This window comes from Pholcus phalangioides, unplaced genomic scaffold, assembly GCF_987345545.1.
Source record: "Pholcus phalangioides strain wild (caught in Gottingen) unplaced genomic scaffold, Ppha-v1.0 ptg000027l_1, whole genome shotgun sequence".
NCBI classification, from domain to species: domain Eukaryota; kingdom Metazoa; phylum Arthropoda; class Arachnida; order Araneae; family Pholcidae; genus Pholcus; species Pholcus phalangioides.
Genome location: NW_028301617.1, coordinates 13829092 through 13851174, shown reverse-complemented (window position 1 = coordinate 13851174; position 22083 = coordinate 13829092). Strand labels below are relative to the sequence as shown.

Sequence of the window (22083 nt, the reverse complement as noted above, 5' to 3'; positions counted from 1 at the left end):
TGGTGCATACCTTCATACTAGTTATGTTAACCGCGTGTCGATTAAAATTTCCCTCAAAATTTTCGCTTTGGAGTAGAATTTCCCCACTCATTTAAAAAAAAATTCTGCCATCAACCAGTAAAAACACGTCAAGTGTAAAGCATTAGTAAAGTACATCAATGGAACTCTATGTTTTTTTCAGAAAACGTTTCTGATAAATTTCCCACAAGTGCCAAAAAAATTCTCATGAGGACCAATGCTGGCTAATTTTTTTCACGAATATTGGGAAATTTTTCAGGATAGTTGGTAACAACCATCGCTGCTTTTTATGTTAAGAAAGTTTGAGCCTTGCATAAAGCCCATCAATACATAAGAAGTTGGCTGACCATATTTCCTTCAGAGAAATACGGGAAATTGCGATGCCAAATACGGGACATCGCCATTTATCACCAAAACCAAACAAATTTACCAAATATTGCTGAAGTTACGAAAGAAATCACTATGGCGGAAATGAAGCATTACTGCAAATTGCAGTGGATTAAAATGAATTTCACGAAAAAAAACGTTCACCAAGACAAATGTGGGAGATTAATATTCTCATTTATAGTTTTAATTATCATAACAATTTATGACTTCAATAAAGATTCAAGTAGGCTTCGTGAAAAACCGGGACACTTTTGCTAAAAAGTCGGGACGGCCAAAAAAACAGAAAATAATGGGACTGTCTCGAGAAATACGGGACGTATGGTCACTTTGATAAGAGGCCAAACATGACATCGTAGTAACTTTCCGATAACTCTCACGAAAATGTTACGATAAAATTGTATTCGCCTCCCTTACGATCCAAAGTCTTAAGCAGACGATAATTCGGTATCTCGAAAGATGGCGCTTGTGAAGTTGAGTTGAAAAAAAATACTGAAGGTCAACGGAAAAAAATTAAATCTTTTAGTAAAATTAAAACTAGATTCATTCCAACAAGAAAAATTTTGATGAACTATTTTTGAAAAACAATATCATACTAATTATAAAAAGTTCAGAAACGACAACCAGTACAACTTTTTTTTTGTTTATGTGGTGTTGAGTTTGGTCAAAGTCGACTATGTTTACGGGATTGGTCATTCCTCTTTTGCTGATGTTGATCGTTCAGTGGTCATAATTGGCCATCAAGGGATTTAATTAGGATCCCTTCTTGGCTTGGATTCACTAATTCCTCGGACGGATTCATTCGACGTGAACTTCATATTCAATTACATGTCAGTAGATGCATGTAGGGCCTTTTTTAACTGTTCTTGGAACGGCGATAACATTTTTGTGGAAGGTCCGGCCTGAGCTTAAATTAATTTTGTAAGAATTTGTTATAAATATCAATGAAAGAAATGTTCAGTAATGCTCATTGCCTGAGACCTGTTGAGGATGTCCTATCTCTGTCTTGGTGCTTATGTCAAATCTGTCATTTAATATAAAAATGCAGAGACTTCTTTTTCATAATTAATTTCTGCTAAGATTCCGTAACAAGTTTGCGCCAAATTTGGCGATTACTTTTTCTGTCGTTAAACTGATTACCTTGGCGCTAAATTTTCATTAGCGACGTAATTTATTTTTTTGAAGCAATGTGCTATCCTCATCTATTTTAGCGACATTTTGATTTCTTAGGCTGATTTCGTGACCCCCCCCCCCCTCCACCCTCACATCTTGGAGTAGGGCGCCTAGGCTGTGATCTTTGGCTGGCCCCCATTTCAGACTTAGAAAACCAGGGCACTGCGCCTGGGTCCCGAGCCGAAGGGGGGCCCCCCACAAAAGTTTACATTTGTTTTGCATAATAATAACTTTTAAGAGAGCTCCCAAGGAACATTCTGCACCGAGAAGGCACACTATGGCTCTGCCGGCCCCTGTCAGCCCTACTCTTGTGGGGGCCATGGGTGTTGTCCACTGGCAGTGGCTTGAAGCGATAAAAAGTCACACCCGGTTGTCTGTATTTGCAAGACTGATTCCCCAAGTCAGCCCTTGGGGGTGGGGGGGGGGGTCATAATCATTACCTGGGCTACAACTAGCAAGAAATTTTGCAATGTCACTCAGGGCCAGTATTCCCTTCGTAATTTTTGATGGGAAAAAAGTAAATTCTGCACCTTTTGTGATCTGTGCGGGGCATCAGATCCTTTTGATTTTCCCCAGTTGCGGCGCTGATCATTACTTACACTTATACCATAAAAAAAATATAACGAGGCAATTTTTATTAAGGAAGCTCCAGAGTACATTCTTGCTTCTGGTATAAAAATTTTCAAAAATGTTAGTGTCTAACTAAAGCCTAAGCTGCCGCCCCTTACAACCTGCCGGGTTCACTGCACCCCTTACACCCTCTCTTGAGCCATCCCCGCTTTTACCGCTCTGCCTAATATCTTGTCAATCTTGACTATTATAGATGTAGACTTTCACATGACTTTTCATCATACTTTTTCTCTTGCAGAAAGTCGAAGTGGAGAAAAGAGTATGAAAAACATTGAACTTCACAAGAATCCCAGAAACTATTAACAGCTGTTCAGGTTGTCTGCTCTACGTTCAACACATCTTTAAGAGTATCGGAGTATTGCCTGCAAGATCACATAACTAGGATAATGTGGATGAAAGCAATGCCACTTTGGTTTCAATTCAGACACAATCTGTTTATATATAGTTTCAGATTAATTTCTTTGTATAGAAACCTTGCATGATTGACAGTGCTGCAGAAGAACATTGACTAATGGGAACGATTTAGACTACTATATATTGAATTATACATACTGTAGAGAACCCACATCAGTGTGATATATGCAGTGAAACGTTTTTTAACCGCAGAAGTTTTAACTAACACAAAAATATCCACACGGGAGAAAACCATGCGAGTGATATCATGAGTGGTGAACCGTTATCCCAAAATAGCAGTTCAAAAATTCCCAAAAGAGTCTACATGGGTGGGAAGCCACAGGAATATAATGTCTGTAGTAAAGTATTTTCTGGCCATAGCCATTTTAAGCAACACAAAATAATCCACACTAAAAAGAAGCCTCACGAGTGTAACATCTGTAGTAAAACTTTTTCTAGCCGCAGCTATTTGAACTTGCACAAAAAAGTGCACACAGGAGAAAAGCCACACGAGTGCGAAATGTGTGGTAAAAAATTCTCTCGAGTAGATGAATTAAAATCGCACACCAGGGTCCATAGTGGAGAGAGACCGCACCAGTGTGATATCTGTAGGAAAATGTTTTCTAGCCGCAGCAATTTGAACATGCACAAAAAAGTGCACACGGGAGAGAAGCCGCACGAGTGTGAAATCTGCGGTAAAACATTTTCTCAACTGGTCCATTTAAAAAAACACTACAGGGTGCACACCAGAGAGAAGCCACACGAGTGTGATACCTGTGGCAAAACATTTTCTCGATTAGACCATTTACATGTACACAAAAGAGTCCACACCGGAGAGCAGCCACACGAGTGTGAAATCTGCGGCAAAACATTTTCTCAATTAGGCAATTTAAATATTCACAAAAGAGTCCACACGGATGTGATTTTTATTACCAGAAGTTTTCAACCGGTTCTTATCTGAAGCAGCACAAGTTGATTCATTCTAAAGCAGTGTTTCTCAACCACCGGGCGATAGCATCAGTCAAACTGGGCCATCAAGAGCTCACCATTTTATTTACCTATGGCCGGGCCTTCCTCTCACGAGAAAGAAATCAACTTAGCCGCAGACTTCCAAAAGAAGAGAACCACTGATCTGAAGGGAGTTCAAATGAAATTGCTAGTGTCAAGCAAATAGCTTAGCATAAGAGTATGTCTTACCGCGATATCTCAGTGGAAGAATCTGTGCCACTTTCATGATAGAGAGGGTGTTAGATAAAAAAAGAATTAGGAAATGAAAGATTCTAATAAGAATCCTCTTCCAAAATCTGTTTTGGAAATAAGTGAATCTTTTTGTATTATTATTATGTGAGAAATTTGCTGCATGGGATTTTCCCAGTCGAGAAGGTTCAGTAGTTTTCTGTGAATTTTTCATAGATTGATACAGAAACTAAATTGTCTATCTTTTAAACTAATGAGACTTTCCCAATACACACTGCTGCTGACCACACCGTTTTTGGTTTTTTTTGAAATTACAATACACAAATACCAAGATATGTACTTATGCAAACATGTACACATACAAACATGCAATGCGCAAACTATTGATCTTCAAGAACATGAATATCCTTCCAGCCTGTCCACAAGGTTTATACTCTACCTACAAGATGATTCCACAAACCCCCTTACCATATTTTACTGGCAAACCGTTTGATCCTAGAGGCATACTCCGAATTAGAAAAATCATCCAAATAACGTGTAGAACTCAGATGCATCATTCATGTTGCGAGAGGTAGTATAGTTGTTAAAATATAACTTTATTATACAGTCACCCAATCTTGAAAGTTGTTTCCCTTCATCTCCTGAGCAACAGTCGAGGAAAAAAAAAACACTTTTCCAAGTACAGTGTTCACTGAGATATTTTAATTTAAAATCGGAGAAAAAAGGAAAAAGCAACACAGAACGCTGTTTTTTCCCAACTTTCCTCCGATTGGTGAATTTAAATAACTCGACGAATATTGCATTTAGAAGCGAGGAATTTTTTTCCGTTGGCCTCAGGAGAGACAGTGCAGCAACTTTTTTATTTGGTTGTTGAGAACAGGGTGGTTATAAATAAACTGACACTTCTGTGGCATATGTAGCCCCCCTCCCCATTCTGATGGAGATACAGTATTTAGATGAAACTTGTTATTGTACACCCACGCTGAGTTGGCCTCTAACCACGTTATGAAACGTCACGATGGGCGATTCCATTCATCTTCTTTAGGTAAAAAGGCCGCAGGCAAATGGAGCATGTTGGTCATTTTCCGTTGGTTTTGTGCTATTTTAGCGAGTCCCCCCCCCCCACCCCCCCTCAAAAAATTAATCCTCCCTTCACGCGTCAAGGTCAGAAGTCAACTCAGTATGGGCATACAATATGAAGGATTGAAATAGTTTTGGTAGTACAGCAGTTTCTCACTAATCCGGCACATGTCTGACCAGGCTGTGCCGGATTATCGAAACCACCGGATTACTGGGAGTCAGTTGAAAAAGCCCATTTAGATAATACAATCTTCTGCTTACAGACACAGTGACACGTTTTCCTCTTCTATGCTCCAGATTAACACATGATCCAATTATCGAGTGAGCGTTTACTGTTCTACAAATTTCCCGAACTGCGAGAGTTTTCCAAAACTCTGACTAAATGGTGCTTCTGATCAACTCTTCAAAAGCGGGAGCTTTGATAGAGTGCCGGTTCATTTCAGTGAGCGAGCGGTTCAGAGCTGCTCGCAGAAAAGAACCGTTTTGCCTATCTCTACACTCAACCCCGACCACTGTAATTTTATTTATAAGCAGGGACTCAACCAGATCGTTGGTCAGCCGGGGCAAGCACGTATTTTGGCGCTCCCTTATAATGTTGAAGGAGAGGTTGAAAGTGGAAATGTGCGCCCTCTCTGGTTCTGCGCCTGTTGCACCAGATCCGCTTGTTTCTCCCCCAGTTGCGGTTCTGACTACAAGTCACGATGGCAATGCCCAACTATCTATTAGATGTGTTTTCAAATATCTGCGACCTCGAATCTTAAAATTTCATTCCAAAAAATCGACGCAAACACGACGGTGATCGTAGCTAAACACTGCCCAAATCTGGAACATTTGCATATGAAACGCACCAGATCTGATTTTTATAGGCTGATAAAGCTCAAAGAAGTGCACTCGAATCTCATCATGCACCGATGAATGTCTGATTTTTATGGATTTAGGTCAGGGCAGTAACTAGGCTAAGTCAACCAGGCCCCGAGCCGAATGGGGACCATAAAAAAAGTTTAATTTGTTTTGCATAATAATACCCTTTTAAGAGGAGCCCCACGAAAAAGTCTGCCGTGGGGCCCCGAGAAGGCACACTACGACCCTGATTTAGGCTACTACTACTAAACCAGACATGCACCTCGTCCATATTCCTCTGCGGAACTTCTAACGAATTGGTACACGTTGGCATGTGTGTGTATGTATAGTCACACAGGGCCGTCATTTCAACTTTTTCCAGTGGGCGGGGGGCAAAGAACATGTACTCAATGTATGTATAAATGACGGGCCTGTGTATAGTGCACCTTCCGTGTAGTTTGTTTTTGTGTAATGCTTCTTGTGTGTAGTGTTTTGCCATCTGCAATCAATTTTTTTTAAACTGAGTTTTTTCTCAACTTATAGTGAGTGAAGTGGTACAATGAATGAATAATTGTAACGTTGTAGGCCTGTTGTTCTCTGCGGCGAGACTTTTTAACGTGAAGATCGGCTCGCATTCGTGCCTCGACGTTGGGAACCGCAGAAAAGCAACTTCAGCTGACCACCACTGCGACGACAGTGGGGTTTGAACCCGGATCCTTGCGATGCGAGTCCGTCACCATGAGCACTCGACCAACACAGCGGTGTCTTGATTTAGGATGAGAAACCACAAAAGTTTTTCGCCGCTGATCGATCTGTCGCGAGATGAGCAATATGAAAAATTTGGCGACGATCGGTCTAAAGTTGTAGATTTGTATAAGGAACAAACCTATAAGATGCAATACACTGGTGAAATAAATTAAGAGAATTTGTATATTTTATCGAATTTCATGAAAAGAACTGAACTGAATGTAAAACCACTGCTTCTAGACAAAAATGCAAATCTTGTACGTCAAATACATAAGCGTACACGTGTGTGTAGGCGGAGCCAGTAGAGAAACAGGCTTTATTAGCGCGCGTAAGTTAAGACGCATTTCGTTCGCTAGCACACCTCGGCGAATTTCTTGGTGTTATTTTGCAGCAATCGGTTAATTTCAAATTGTAACAGTAAAAATGAGTAACCACCAACGTTTAGATGATGGAATGAGGTGGCGAATTGTGGGGAGGCTAGAAGCAGGCCAATCTCAATTACAGATTTGTAGAGAGTTCAATTTAACGCCAACGTCGTGTGTAACTTATGGAAACAGTTCCAGGATACCGGGTCCATCGAGAGAAAGCCTGGGAAAGGTCTTCCAAGAGCCACCACGGCCAGAGAAGATCGCCATTTGTCGATTTTAGCGAGGCGTAACAGGAGTGCTTCTCAGCTCTCTCGCGACTTGTATGCAGCCACAGGAACCCGTGTATCAAGGGTGACTGTTTCCAAAAGACTTCATGAGAGATGGTTGTTTGCAAGAAGACCTGCTGTTTGCGTCCCACTTACTTCTACGGACAGGAGAATCCGTTTATCATGGTGCAGAGACATAGGCGTAAACTTATTAAAAATGTTGGGGGGGGGGGGGGGCCTCAAGCTCAAATAATGAAACCTCGTTTATACGACGCGTCGTATAAATGCGAACACCGTATAACTGGAACTTTTTTCGAAAATTACTTCCCCCCCCCCCTTTTTTCACAGACGTTTCCCAAAAAAAAAAATTTTGGTAAAAAATCTGTCGTTTTGATCCAAAATCTTATGCTTGAGGAGAAATATTACACTATCATAACATTACTGTTGCTAAAGTCTCAAGCAATTTTACGGCATTCATTTCAAGATTCGTAGATGATGTATTGAGTTCCGTTGTTGAATGATTTTTCTGTTAAAGAAAGAACTAATAGTGTACATGTTTGCTATCAGCAGGGTCGGAACTAGAGAGGAGGGCAGGAGAGGGAACTGCCCCGGGTGGCAAAATTTACTGGGCGGCAGTTTTAGGTTTAAACAGAGAACACCGTTACAAAATTATCGAATGTGGGGGCGGTAAAATCATATTTGCCCCGGTCGGCAAAAATCCTAGTTACGGCCCTGGCTATCAGCATACCATAGCCCGTTCAATAATTATTTCAATTCCTGTCAAAAGCCATTGAACCAGTCAATCATCTTAAATTTTATGGCTTTTTCAATAAAAAATATGCAAGAGAAACTACAGTCGATCCCGCTTAGTTTTTCCGCTCACAACGTTTCTTCATTATGCGTTTTTGAAAACCGGGAAACACTGTATTTCAATGACACGGTTTTACCAATTGAAATATTATTTGATATTCGATTGATAGAAATGGCGTTTTCCAAAATTTGCGAGTTCGAATCGATGTGAAAACGTTGATTAATTGAAGTGTATACAGGCAGGGCCCTGGGTAAAGCAGGAATTAAGAGGCTCTTGCGACAAGAGTCAAAGTTGTTAATTCGTCAGTGAATGTATGTTGTTTGAATTTTGGGGGCTCAAAGTTATAAAGGCTTCATTTGCCCTTGCAGAAATTAGGCCCTGTATACAGGGATAATGTATAGGAATATATAGCAACTGAAGTCAAACGTCATGCAAATGAGTAAGGTTAGAAACGTAATAGGGAGACGTATAGGAAGGGTTCCATTATATTTTCCTAAATGCAGTAAAGTCTCCGCAAATGATCACCTGTACTCAAACACAAATATGCATCAATGGTCGCCTCTATTTGGTGTAAAATTTCTATGGCGGAGCCCCGAAGGCTCGTCTTTTATTCATTTATCAAATTTACTGATTTATTTTCTTTTCTTAGAGTGGCGGCAGAGCCCCCCGGGAAGTGCACACGGAACACCGGTTGAGAACCGCTGCTTCAGTGTAAAGTTTCCCAAACTTTTTGTGTGTGTTCCATAGCTCTTCTTTTAAAAAAAAATTCTTTTTCATCTCTCCCAACTCAAGCCCCACCCATAGGATCCTATACTAAACCCACAGCTTCTACCGACCCTCAGGACCCTTATCACCCCCTTCCCCCAGGGGGGCGATATTTTACACTTTGGAAAACACTGCTTTAGTGACCATTCTTGGTTATTATACAACTTGATTTAATGAAAGGTCACCCAGTGGGAGAAGGGAAATTTGAAAAAACCCCAGTAGAGAAGGAGCCTTTTTATTTTTGATTTCTTTTGCACTATTTATAAATTTGTTGTGAATAGTGCTGTTTTTAGCATTTACATATTTTCAAGGGTGTAGCGGGGGGGGGGGTACTCGAGGGGTCTGCCCCCACCCCCCCGAAATGTGAGGAAATGACCGAAAAGAGGGAATAAGATGGCCAGATCTATTATTCTATCACTGATCCCCCGAATGAAATTTCTGGCTACGCCCTTGCAATTTTAACCTCTTTTTAGCATTAATGTGTGTGCAAATGTATGTAATTGAAAATTTTTCAGAATAAGTGCTATTTTCAAGTTGTGCGGAAGATTAATTAACTTTTCAAATTAATATTGCTCATAATACAATAAAAGTTCGTTATAACGAACCCAGGATTCCCTGGGTTCCCCCCCCCCCTCCAGATCTCATGAATCCCGAAATCCCTGGGTGGGGTTACGAAAACGAGTGCATATACAAAGAATGCAAGTAAATCCAAAAAATATATATACAGTATATACATCTTTAGAGAGATATAGATGGCTTTTTTCTCAGCCAGAGATATCAAGGAAACAGTTATTTTCCGGATATTATGCTGAGGTGAGCTCGGAAAGAAAAGTCATCACGTCTCCGCCCGGGACTCGAACCAGATTCATGTGTCTCCAGTGGTGTAGATGGTAGCATGCTTGCCCGGTATGCAAGAGGGCCTGGGTTCGAGTCCCGGCGGAGACGTGATGACTTTTCTTTCCGAGCTCACCTCAGCATAATATCCGGAAAATAACTGTTTCCTTGATATACATCTTTATTTATTCCAGGGTTGACCAAATCCCAAGCGCAGGTCACCATGGTGACTGGAAAATGTGTATTGACGCCTAAAATTTTGTATATGTGATTGCTAAATCAGAATCAGAGATGGCTCAAAATTTTCTGATTCCATAATTAACTGTCTTTCAATATGGAAAGGAGCAGAGCCGCAACTGGAGAGAGCAGGCGGGTCTAGTGCTCGAGACGCTGGACCAGAATGGGAGTCGAATTCACCTTTTAACTGTTTCTTTTATTAAGGGGAGCCAAAATTCCGGCTTGCCCCAGGTAACAAAGTATCTACTAGTTGCGGCCCTTTGAAGTGGTCTTCAATTCCCAGAAAGGTTGAAAAAAGATTATTTAAGACACTTTTCTCATGAAAAAACCATGCTTGGCTCGTACGGAATTTGGCTGGCGATTACATTTTTTTCTGATTTGTCAAGCCCTGTATTTATTTATATTTCGTGATACAGCGTATATATTTACCTCACAATCAAATTACATTTCACTTATTTAGGATTTATTTTACTCATATATTGAGTTATATATCAGGTTTTAAATTAGAAAAACAAATTTATTTGCATAAATTTCTTAATAAAAACTCGATTTAAATATTGTTACTGTCCCAAGTACGCCAGCCAAATGGAGTTTAAGTTTTTCTTAGATAAATTTTAAATATGGTTGAAAAACAAAGCATGCGGTAAGTTTTATTAATTTATTGATATGTCTAACAGGAAACACAAAATTCTTTTACTACGCTTTATTGATTATAAGTATTAGAGAGGGCTGAAAAATGCTGTATCTAGATTGTTTTTGAAGCCGGGGGGGGGGGACTTGGGGGTCTGGTCCCCCCCCCCCCGAAATGTGAGAAAATGACCGAAAAAAGGGAAAAAGATGGCCAAATCCATTGTTCTGTCACTTTGGTCCCCCCCCCCGAACGAAATTTCTGGCTACGCCCCTCCGGATGCCTCAAGGTGACACATTCCCCACGTAGGCGACACGCTATATATTCCCTGTCCTTCTAATTAGGAAATAGTGCTTGTATTCAGAAAACCTACATTGTAGCAGCCGAAACTGAACGCTATTGAAATGCTCTTTGTCAGCTGCAGACGGTGCCGCCCCCTTTATCATGAAAAAAAAAACAAACTCAAATACATGGAATAAAAAATTTTCAAATGTTTGGAACAATTTCGGAAACTGTTTTTTTTTTTCTTTTCTCTTCCCGTCGTCTTTCTCCCAAAAATTTAGGCCCTGGGGCCACGGTGCAGAGTTTTTCAGGGGGGGGGGCTCCCTCGAAAGGGTTATACTCAAAACAGGAAGGGGGGGTTCGTCCCCCCCTTCTCTTCCCATTTTGCAGAATAAGAAACTGTCAAAGATTTCAAGAAATGTGCAAAATAAGTGGGTTTTTTTTGGGGGTGGGGGACCAGCCATTTGGCTCAGGTTCCCGTAGCCTGGTTACGAGCCTAAGACAATTACCATCATTTTTAGTTTTTCATGCTATGAATACATTACCTGTGAAGAGTTTGGCTTCAGGGGCTCGCCAAAGATTCCAGGCTAGAATCCCTTCTCCAGTAGGTGGGAGTCCATGGCCCTGCGTATAGCCCGCTGAGTGCCCTTCCCCCCTCCGGTAAACACGCCACTAGATGCCACGGACGGGCTATAACTAGGAGTGAAGATCATTTTATTGTCGAGGGGGGGAAGCATCAAAATGACTCCTCGAGATCGACTGAGATGCCGCAAGATATTTGAAATTTCTGAGTGCTGCGAACGCAAACAGGGTATGTAAACCCCTACCCCCTCTTTGCGGTCATCGGCGGGACAAAAATAAATTCGTCCGTAAAAAAGAAGTGACCGTGAGAGGAGGAACCCTATTAAAACCTTGAGAATAATTCTTAATTTTGAAATAAACGCAATTTTGAATAACATATAAGTAAGAAATACTACATACTTTTTAGAAATTCCCCAATTTAATTTACAATGGAACATAGAAAAAGTTACAGTATTTTCCGATAAATAGAGGACGCATCCTGTAAAATGGCCGGAAAAAAGTTTTTGTGGGAAAATCGCCACTTTTTTTTTTACATTTCACAGCTTCGTATAAAGGCCGAAACTCACTGTACTGACGTGACGTGATTATTCCGAGTCTAGGTGTGGAAAACGTATCCATGCGATTTTCTTTTTTTTTTTTTGGGGGGGGGGGGGTTGAGCCAGCTCTTCAAAATTAATAGGGGGGCCCCTCGATCCCATTGGCCCAATACAAATTTACGCCTATGACAGGTTCAAGCACTTCCCTGTGAAAAATCGGGATCCTCGCGAAAGATCTCAGTTCAATAGCGACAGGATCATTTTTGTCGTGGAGGGAAGAATATGTATGATCGAAACGGTATTTTTCGTCCCCCCTCCCCAGAATTCGCAGCCCGTCAAGATTTCCGCCTGAGACAACTGCCTTCATCCCTAGTTCCGGTCCTGGCTATCTCAGTGTCGGGGTACTGGAAACAGGGCTGCAACTGGGGAGGGGGGGGGGTCAAATGTCCAAAGTGCCGGACCGGGGGGAAGGGGTCACAAATTTCATCCTTTAACCTCCTTTCAACATTACTTGAAATATTTAAAATTTATATTATATATATAAGAGCAATGCTAACGTAAATAGTTTGGGAATCCCTGATTTTTAAGGAGGAAATTTCATATTCCTAGTTTTAGAATGCAATGGTACCCGGTTCAGGGGCTTTGAAATTTTCCATTCATTTCTTATTTTATTTTTTTTAATGTTAATTTTATTTTACTATTATTTATTTGATTCCTCATCAAAGGCACCGGAATCTAGGAACGGAGGTTATTTGAGCCCCCCCCCCCAACCCCAATAAATTTTGTAAGGGGGCTGAGCCAACACCTAGTAGAGAATTTTCAGTGGGTGTTGGCTGAGCCTCTCCCCAATAATTTTTAGAAAAACAATGCATGCAGTGCGTCCTCTGTTTCCTGCGTATGCACTTCAGCCTCGTATATACGGGACGGCCAGCTAGGGCCGTCTTAAGAGTATCATGGGCCCCCGGGCCAATTGATTTTTCTGAGACCCTACCAAACAAATTCTCGAAAATTTCAACCAGATCTCATTTTTGTGAGGCCCCTCTTCGCTTGCGGTCCCCGGGCCGTGCCCAGGTGGGCCCATGCCTTAAAACGGCACTGCGGCCACCAACTTTCAGCGCTCTCTCCCCACCCATTGTTAATTTCTTCATGTCAGCGCCTCTGTTGTGAAGGCTCGAAAAATGTTTCAGGCCTTCCATCTTGTTAATAAGCTTAATAGTTGTTCACTTTACCACCTCCCACTTTTTTTCTGTTGTCTCATGTCCCCATCTCCAAGGTCACACTCAACAAAAGAAGAGATGCTGTTGAGCTTACCGACAGTACAAGCAAGAGAAAGGATCCCCCCCCCCCAAGTTATCTCCAGGAGGTGCCTTCAGGCAGCACTCTGGGAAGATGCAATTTAGGATGGATGGATGCCGGGGTGATTGCGAGATAAGACTACTATTGTCACAGAACAAGTGCATTGAGATTCTAAAGAAAAATAAAAAAATGAAATTTCGAGCAGATGATTTCTACTATTTAGAGACATTTTTTTGTCAAAAAGTTTTTTCTACGCCAAGTGCGCGAAACATATGCACTCGAATTTTTAGGGGGGGCCGAGCCGGCTCTTCAAAAATGTTGGGGAGGGGGGGGGGGGGCTCGGGCCCATGGGCCAGATACAAGTTTACGCCAATGAATGACTCCACAAAATAGTTCAGCATGTATGTCTCATCCTCCAGAAAAATTCTGATGACATGGCAAAAAGTTTCAAACACGAAAAACGGTAATTTTGTGTGTTTCCATCCGCAAAAATAAACAAAAAAAAAAAATATTCTCTCCTCGTCACCTTCGAGATCGGAAACGAAAGTTCGAAAAATGGCCATCTCCTGCCTTACTATCCTGGAACAAATTTAAATTTTTACAAACTCTTAATTTCTCTAACGAAGATGCCTCAAAATCGGCTCACACTTGACACCAAGGAGCAAAAATTCCAAAGGATTAATTTAGAATAATCGATCAAAGTCTAGGATATCGGGATCATATCGAAAATCAAAAATTTTGAAAACACATACTGTGTGTACTAAAAATAGGTGTGTAACCTACTCGTTTTCCCAACTGAAAAAGGACAAACTAATTTTCTTACAACACAAAACACATGACACATATCTACTATTTGACACAAAAATATCGCACATAAATATGATATGAATAACTCTCGATTACAAAAACTCTATGTCATATGTTAAAAGAGGGGGAAAAGTGTGCTATGACTTTTCCACCTTGACAGACTCCTATGTAAAATTCATAAATTTCCTTGTTTCTTAAAAGAGTTAATATGTCGAGATTTCTTTTATCCGGAGGTATGATTGTATCTCTTTCACTTTTCCAGTAACGGCAATCGTACAGGTAATGTCTTCTTCTTGCACACCTTTCACCACAAAATACACAAGAGTCATCTTTCTGGTGTCTCCACCCTTAATAATAACCAAAAGCGCCGTGTTCGGTCAGTATCTGGTTAACATAAAAGTTGCCTTTAATCCTGCTACAGCTTACCTTCGGGTATCTTATATATAAATGTGAAAGTATGTATGTATGCTCTTTATACAAATCTACAGCTTTAGACCGATCGTCGCCAGATTTTGCATATATACCAAACAGGTCCGAGATTGAACCGTAGGCTACTTTAAAAGTTCGTCAGAGCTGGGCAAATGCCCGAAATGGGCAAAAAACTGTCGGGCAACAATGGTTTTGGGGCCTCAACAATCACTTTCGGAACGTTTACTTTGATTACCGTGGTTCCCAACAATGCGTTTCAGACGTGTGTATATGCCTATACAATGGTTAGTCACGTTTTTAATGCTGCCAGTATAACAGTTTATTCCTTTATAATGGTTTGTCACTTTTCCAATCCTCCCAGTAATTGAAGAAAACCCGGAAGAGCCAGATATTTTTGCTTGCCAAGGGGCCATTCAAGTATTAAGTCAGCATCGATGGGGGAGGGGGTTTCCGATTTGCTGACTTTTGATGACAAGGGGGGGAGGGGGTTTGGATGATGCTTACGTCATCAACCACCTTTTATAAAGATATGAAATATTCTTAATGGCATCTTATTCGGTGCTACAAAAACGGAAAAACCTTTCGATAGTTATTGGGCACGTGAACTAACATTCTACCTATTGATATAAGTCTTCTACAGAGCCACTTTAATGATCTCTAAATGTTTCACGGATCCTTAAAGTGCTCTGGAAATGTTTCCGGGCCGCTTAAATGCTCTGGAAATGTTTTATATAAAAATTATTCCAGGAGACTCCACATCTTACAAATTGGTTGACACTGTCACAGACACGGCGCAGACATTTAGTTCTGTATCCTGCAGAATTTCGGAACTCCTTTGGATATTCCGGGTGTGCCACCACACAATTTGGCCCTCAAAGTCGGAGCACCTATAATGCTTTTAAGAAATTTGGACACACCGAGACTCTGCAATGGCACCAGACTCTGCGTGAAGAAATTGCACAATTGCATCATTGAAGCGACGATTCTAACTGGATGTGCCAAAGTAGAGAAGACGTCTTCGTTCCACGTATCCCAATTATCACTGAAGAAATGCCATTCACTTTCAAGCGATCACAGTTCCCGATTCGTTTAGCTTTTGCCATGACAATCAACAAAGCGCAAGGCCAGTCGTTAGCAGTGGCAGGTATCAACTTACTTGAGCCCTGTTTTTCACACGGACACCTTTTCGTCACCTGTTCGCGTGTTGGTAATCCCAAAAATTTGTACATCTACACACCAGATGGACAAACAAAAATATTGTGTATCCACAAGCGATTGCCTGAAGTTTTTAATTAAAATATTTAAAAATAAAAGTAATTTTTTTTTACTTGATGCAGAAATTTTTTTCATTAAGATATAATTATTAAGCTATACATATATAAATTTTTTACGGGGCGGGCAACGTCACCGGGTATCAGCTAGTCTTATATATAAATGTGAAAGTATGTATGTATGTATGCTCTTTATACAAATCTACAGTTTTAGACCGATCGTCGCCAGATTTTGCACATATACCAAACAGGTCCGGGATTGAACCGTAGGCTACTTTAAAAGTTCGTCAGAGCTGGGCAAATGCCCGAAATGGGCGAAAAACTGTCGGGCAACAATAGTTTTGGGGCCTCAACAATTACTTTCGGAACGTTTACTTTGGTTACCGTGGTTTCCAACAATGCGTTTCAGACGTGTATAAATGCTTTTACAATGGTTTGTCACACCTTTAATTCTGTTATTACAACAGTTTATTTCTTTATAACGGTTTGTAAGTTTTCCAATCCTCTCAGTAATTGAAGAAAACCCAGGAAGAGCACCGGGTATTTCTGCTAGGCTATATACAGGGTATCCTGTAAGTGCTAATGCGGTCTTTATCTCATCAACCGCCCATCGTAGAGGTATAGTTTCAAACTAAAAAATGCTTAAAAGGCGTGTGAATAATATTCGCTGCACAAGCTGGACGTATGACGTCGCTAACAACAGAGGACAACAACTACGACGACAAAATTGGGAATAAAAATGTTTAACGCCAGCTGATGAACTCAATGCTTGCCTCAAATCATCAACACTCTGGCATTAAGTTAAAAAATTATCATTATCCACCAACATGCGAGTTCAACTGCAAAATGACTCAGCACTGCTATCATTTTCACGTCAGTTGATCAAACTTGGCAATGGAAGAATTCCCGTAGAGACCCAAGCACTGGACTCATTACGTTCCCAAATGGATTGTGCCAGTTGTTAAACTTAGTTCAAGAACTTGCAGAAAAGTCTTCCCAAACATTGAACAAAGCCACCGAAACCATGAGTGGCTTTGTGAGAGAGCGATTCTGGCACCGAAAAATGACAGTGTGAACAAGATCAACGAAAAAATTATTCCAGGAGACTCCACATCTTAAAATCGGTTGACACTGTCACAGACTCAGCGCAGACAGTTCTGTATCCTGCAGAATTTCTGAACTCTTTGGGTATTCCGGGTATGTCACCATACAACTTGACCCTCAAAGTCGGAGCACCTATAATGCTTTTAAGAAATTTGGAGACACCGAGACCCTGCAATGGCAGCAGGCTCTGCGTGAAGAAATTGCACAATTACATCATCGAAGCACCGATTCTAACTGGATGTGCCGAAGGAGAAGACGTCTTCATTCCACGTATCCCAATTATCACTGAAGAAATGTCATTCACTTCAAAGCGATTACAGTTGCCGATTCGTTCAACTTTTGCCATGACAATCAACAAAGCGCAAGGTCAGTCGTTAGCAGTGGCGGGTATCAACCTACTTGAACCCTGTATTTCTCACGGACACCTTTTCGTCGCCTGTTCGCGTGTTGGTAATCCTAAAAATTTGTATATCTACACTTCAGATAGAAAAACAAAAAATATTGTGTATCCACAAGCGATTGCCTCAAGTTATTTAAAAATAAAAGTAATTTTTATTTACTTGATGCAGACATTTTTTTGATTAAGAAATTATTAATAAGCTATACGTATATATTTTTTTTTACGGGGCGGGCAACGTCACCGGGTATCAGCTAGTCTTATATATAAATGTGAAAGTATGTATGTATGTAGGTATGTATGCTCTTTATACAAATCTACAGTTTTAGGTCGATCGTCGCCAGATTTTGCATATATACCAAACAGGACCAGGATTGAACCGTAGGCTACTTTAAAACTTCGTCAGAGCTGGGCAAATGCCCGAAATTGGCGAAAAACTGCCGGGCAACAACGGTTTTTGGGCCTCAACAATTACTTTCGGAACGTTTACTTTGGTTACCGTGGTTCCCAACAATGCATTTCAGACGTGTATATGTCTTTACAATGGTTTGTCACATCTTTAACGCTGCCATCATTACAGTTTATTCCTTTATAATGGTTTGGCTCTTTTCCAATACTCCCAGTAATTGAAGAAAACCCTGGAAGCGCCAGATATTTTTCTTTGCATGTATACAGGGTGTCCTGTAAGTGCTAATGTGGCCTTTATCTCATCAACCACCCATCGTTGCGGTATAGTTTCAATTTAAAAAGTGCTTAAAAGGAGTTTGAATAATATTCGCTGCAGAAGCTGGACATATGGCGTCACTAACAATAGAGAACAACATACATACTACGGCGATAAAACTGGGAATAAAAATGTTCAACGCCAGCTGATGAACTCAATGCTTGCCTCAAATCATCAGCACTCTACTTCACCAAACACCAACTCTGGCCATATCGCTACATTGCAATTTACTGCCATTAGTGAGATGGGTTGGAAGTGAAGGTGCTGTCTATCGGTGGTCGCCTCGAGTTTGTTAGGACATCAACACTCTGGCACGAAGCTAAAAAAATTATCATTATCCACCAACATGCGAGTTCAACTGCAAAATGACTCAGCACTGCTATCATTTTCACATCAGTTTATCAAACTTGGCAATGGAAGAATTCCCGTAAACCCAAGCACTGGACTGATAACGTTCCCAAATGGATTTTGCCAGTTGTTAAACTCAGTTCAAGAACTTGCAGACAAAGTCCTCCCAAACATTCAACAAAATCACCGAAACCATGAGTGGCTTTGTGAGAGTGCAATTCTGGCACCGAAAAATGACAGTGTGAACAAGATCAACGGAAAAATCCTAAAAATTATTCCGGGAGACTCCACATCTTACAAATCGGTTGACACTGTCACAGACACAGCGCAGACAGTTCTGTATCCTGCAGAATTTCTGAACTCTTTGGATATTCCGGGTGTGCCACCACACAACTTGACCCTCAAAGTCGGAGCACCTATAATGATTTTAAGAAATTTGGAGATACCGATACTCTGCAATGGCAACAGACTCTGCGTGAAGCAATTGCACAATTACATCATTGAAGCAACGATTCTAACTGGATGTGCTGGAGAAGAAGACGTCTTCATTCCACGTACCCCAATTATCACTGAAGAAATGCCCGTCACTTTAAAGCGATTACAGTTCCCGATTCGTTTAACTTTTGCCATGACAATCAACAAAGCGCAAGGCCAGTTGTTAGCAGTGGCAGGTATCAACCTACTTGAGCCCTGTATTTCACACGGACAGCTTTACGTCGCCTGTTCGCAATTTGGTAATCTCAAAAATTTGTACATCTACACACCAAATGGAAAAACAAAAAATATTGTGTATCCACAAGCAATTGTTTCAAGTTTTTAATTAAAATATTTAAAAATAAAAGTATTTTTCTCTTACTTGATGCAGAATTTTTTTTTGTTTAAGAAATAATTAATAAGCTATACGTATATTGATTTTTTACGGGGCGGGCAACGTCGCCGGGTATCAGCTAGTAAGTAATATGTAGCACGACCTTTAGTAGAGTTGTCCCATAGGTTTTGCCACTGGATCATGTTATCGCGATTTAATAAAGTTCGAATCTGGAACTTTGAATATTTACAGTATATATTGATGGTAGTCTTCGTTGTACTTTCTTTAGCCAGTCTGTCTACAAGTTCATTACGAGGGTTGCCTACATGGGCTTTTACCCAATGTAATCTTATTCTGATCTTTTCTTGCAGTTGTCTAATATTTTTGATAATATTATCTGTCTTCTTTAATGATTTCAATTTTTCTAAGGCTGACATCGAGTCGCTGTAGATGTCGATTTGAGATAATCCTATCTCAATTGCTTTTCCAATTGTCAGCTTTATTACAAGCAATTCTGCCATAAAAACTGAAGTATTATCTGACAATTTTATTTTATCCTGATATAAAATGTTCTCTCCTTCAAATATGATATAGGCCAGGCCAGTCCCAAAGTCTGTTTTTGATCCATCTGTGTATGTTGAGTATCTGTTAGTGTCTATTTCCTCTCTGTCGTAGTTTAAGATTGTCATTTTCCATGGTTCGTCAAAATCCTGATCTTCTTCTTGAACCTCGTTGGCTTGTATTTGTCTCGTTCCTATTTGAATGGGCATTCTAAGTTTAAACAAGGTGAACATCTTGTGTATGCTTCTTGCTTTGTAGAAAAGGGGCATGCAGCCGGAAAGAACCTGTAGAGCATGACCTGAAACATTGTCATAACATTTAGTGACGATCAACAATGCTGTTCGCTGTATCTGTTCAAGTTTTGATTCCAAGTATTGTAGTTCCTTGAACCATACTTCTGCTCCATAGAGCACCATTTTTTCCACGCAAGTAATGTATATCTCTTTCACCACTATTGGAGATAAGCCCCACGTGGCCTTAACAATTCTTCTTAGTTTTTGAATATAATCATTCACTTTATCTAATTTCATATCTAGATGGTCTGTGAAGTTCATATTATGTGACAGCAAGACACCCAAGTAATTTATCTTATTGACATGGGGGATACTGTTTCCCATTAGTCTTATGGGAGGATAACGTCTCACTTCCTGGCCTTGTTTGAATATTGCGTATTTACATTTATCAAAGCTGAGAGTTAATCCATGGATAGCAAGACAGAATACTGAAAGATACTGAGTTTTGGCAGCAGTGAGAGATGTCATTTCAATCTAATAAGATGTACAAAATTTTTGGTAGTTGCTCCAGGAGGGTCCGGAGAAGTTCACGGCGGCCCAAAATGCAATGAAATCGATGATTCTCTTGCGTACGCCTTAAGCGAAGCAATCATCATCAGCCAAATTCTTCTCACATAAAAGGCAAGATCGAAACTTTGGACTACATGGGTACTTCCCGTTGTGTTGTACGTGTGCCAGTACCACTTCGCCTCGTTTTCATCATCTCCCTCCAAGTTTGTGGTAACCCCTTCTGACTTCCTCTCAACAGCAGGATAAATAGATTAACTCCTCACCTCTGCAAAATGGACTAAAAGTGCATTTCTCATGGTGAGTATGAACACCTAGGCAACTTCGGAGTCAACACCAGCCTCATGAATTCAGCGGCAGCTAGATAAGTTAAAAAACTTTTGATTGGTTTTTTTTTTTTTTGGTTGGGGGGCCCCCAACAATAAACGAGAAAAAAAAATGTAAAATTTTAAATGAGCATACGTTCTAAAAATTATCTAAAGGTGCACCTAATGTTTCATGTTTATATTTTGATGTGTGAATAACAGACTATATGTAATTGTTAAAAAATATGCTACTCCTGTAAAAGAAAAAACAATGTCTAGAAATGACTATTTACTTGTCATTAACAACTTAAGTTAATAATGGATTAAACATTTCAATTTTTAAAATTTAATCTGCCTGTCTATCGGCCATTCATTGTGTTTGGGTCCCTTAATTTTTCTTTGTTGCAGCTTTCCCTTTTAGACCTATTCGAACCTGGGTGTCAACGATCACGATGGACTCTCACGAATTTTCCCCTTTCAATCTACCACACTAAGAGTTGCACAAGTCATTTATAGCATAAGAGTCATTGATAGCACAGTATGTCTCACTAATTATAACTAATTAGAAGTGAGATAAATGCAGAAATATGTGCGTATGGCTAAACAATGTGCTTATGTATGATATTTTCATTTGTATTTGTGTGTTTGCTTCATTTTTGATTTTAAAATGGCTATGAAAATGCTTACCTATATCTCAAAAATGTGATTTTGGAGTTATCGTGTTCTGACCAAACACCACAGATATGTTTCCAGTATTTTTAAACATAATCTATAAATCTTCTAGTTCCAAATATATATATAATTACATATTATGAACAGGCGAAAAAATGAGAAGTAATGAAAAGTTTGAAAAATATGGATCAATGAGGAGGTCGTTCTCAAGGGGGAACCCCCCCACATTGCTCCAAACTGCAAAAATGTTTCTAATGATGGTAAGCCTAATAGGCATAAAATTACCATCAGTTCCCCCGACATTTTTGCGATAAACAAGCTTTGGAAGTCAAAAGGCAAAAATGAGAAATACACAATTATAACCAAAAAATATATATGAAAATCAAATGAGTAGCACAATATAAAAAGATATTTACACAAAGTGTGTTAAAAATTGAAAAAATGAGAAAAATTGAAGAGTGAAGAAAACATACCAAGAGTTAGACCTTTTAAGACACAGCCGACTGAATTATTAAACTAGGAAAGCGTGGGTAAAATTTTGAATCCCAGAATGATATAACGACCTCCCCCCCCCCCCCCTCATTGATCCATAGTTTTCCAACTTTTCAATTACTTCTCATTTTTTTCGCCTATTCATAATATCTAATTTATAATTTCAAGTTATGTGTATAAGCAGCCTTTTTTGGCGCTATACTCTACTTTTGAGGTTTTTCATTAAAATCTGATTTTTTTTCAATTAATTTTTTTCAACTACTTTTTTTTTGCATACTATATATATATATATAAGGTG

General features: G+C 40.0%; 1 protein-coding gene across 1 annotated transcript; it reads right to left on the bottom strand.

Moving 5' to 3' along the window:
* Window positions 1-7575: 7575 nt before the first annotated feature.
* On the bottom strand, window positions 7576-20277 carry LOC149068504 (uncharacterized). The gene is made up of 2 exons (XM_089251570.1): window positions 19236-20277; window positions 7576-7622 (listed from the first exon to the last, which is right to left on the bottom strand). The coding sequence occupies exons 1-2, from the start codon at window positions 20275-20277 to the stop codon at window positions 7576-7578; spliced, it is 1089 nt and encodes a 362-aa protein (XP_089107696.1).
* Window positions 20278-22083: the final 1806 nt, after the last annotated feature.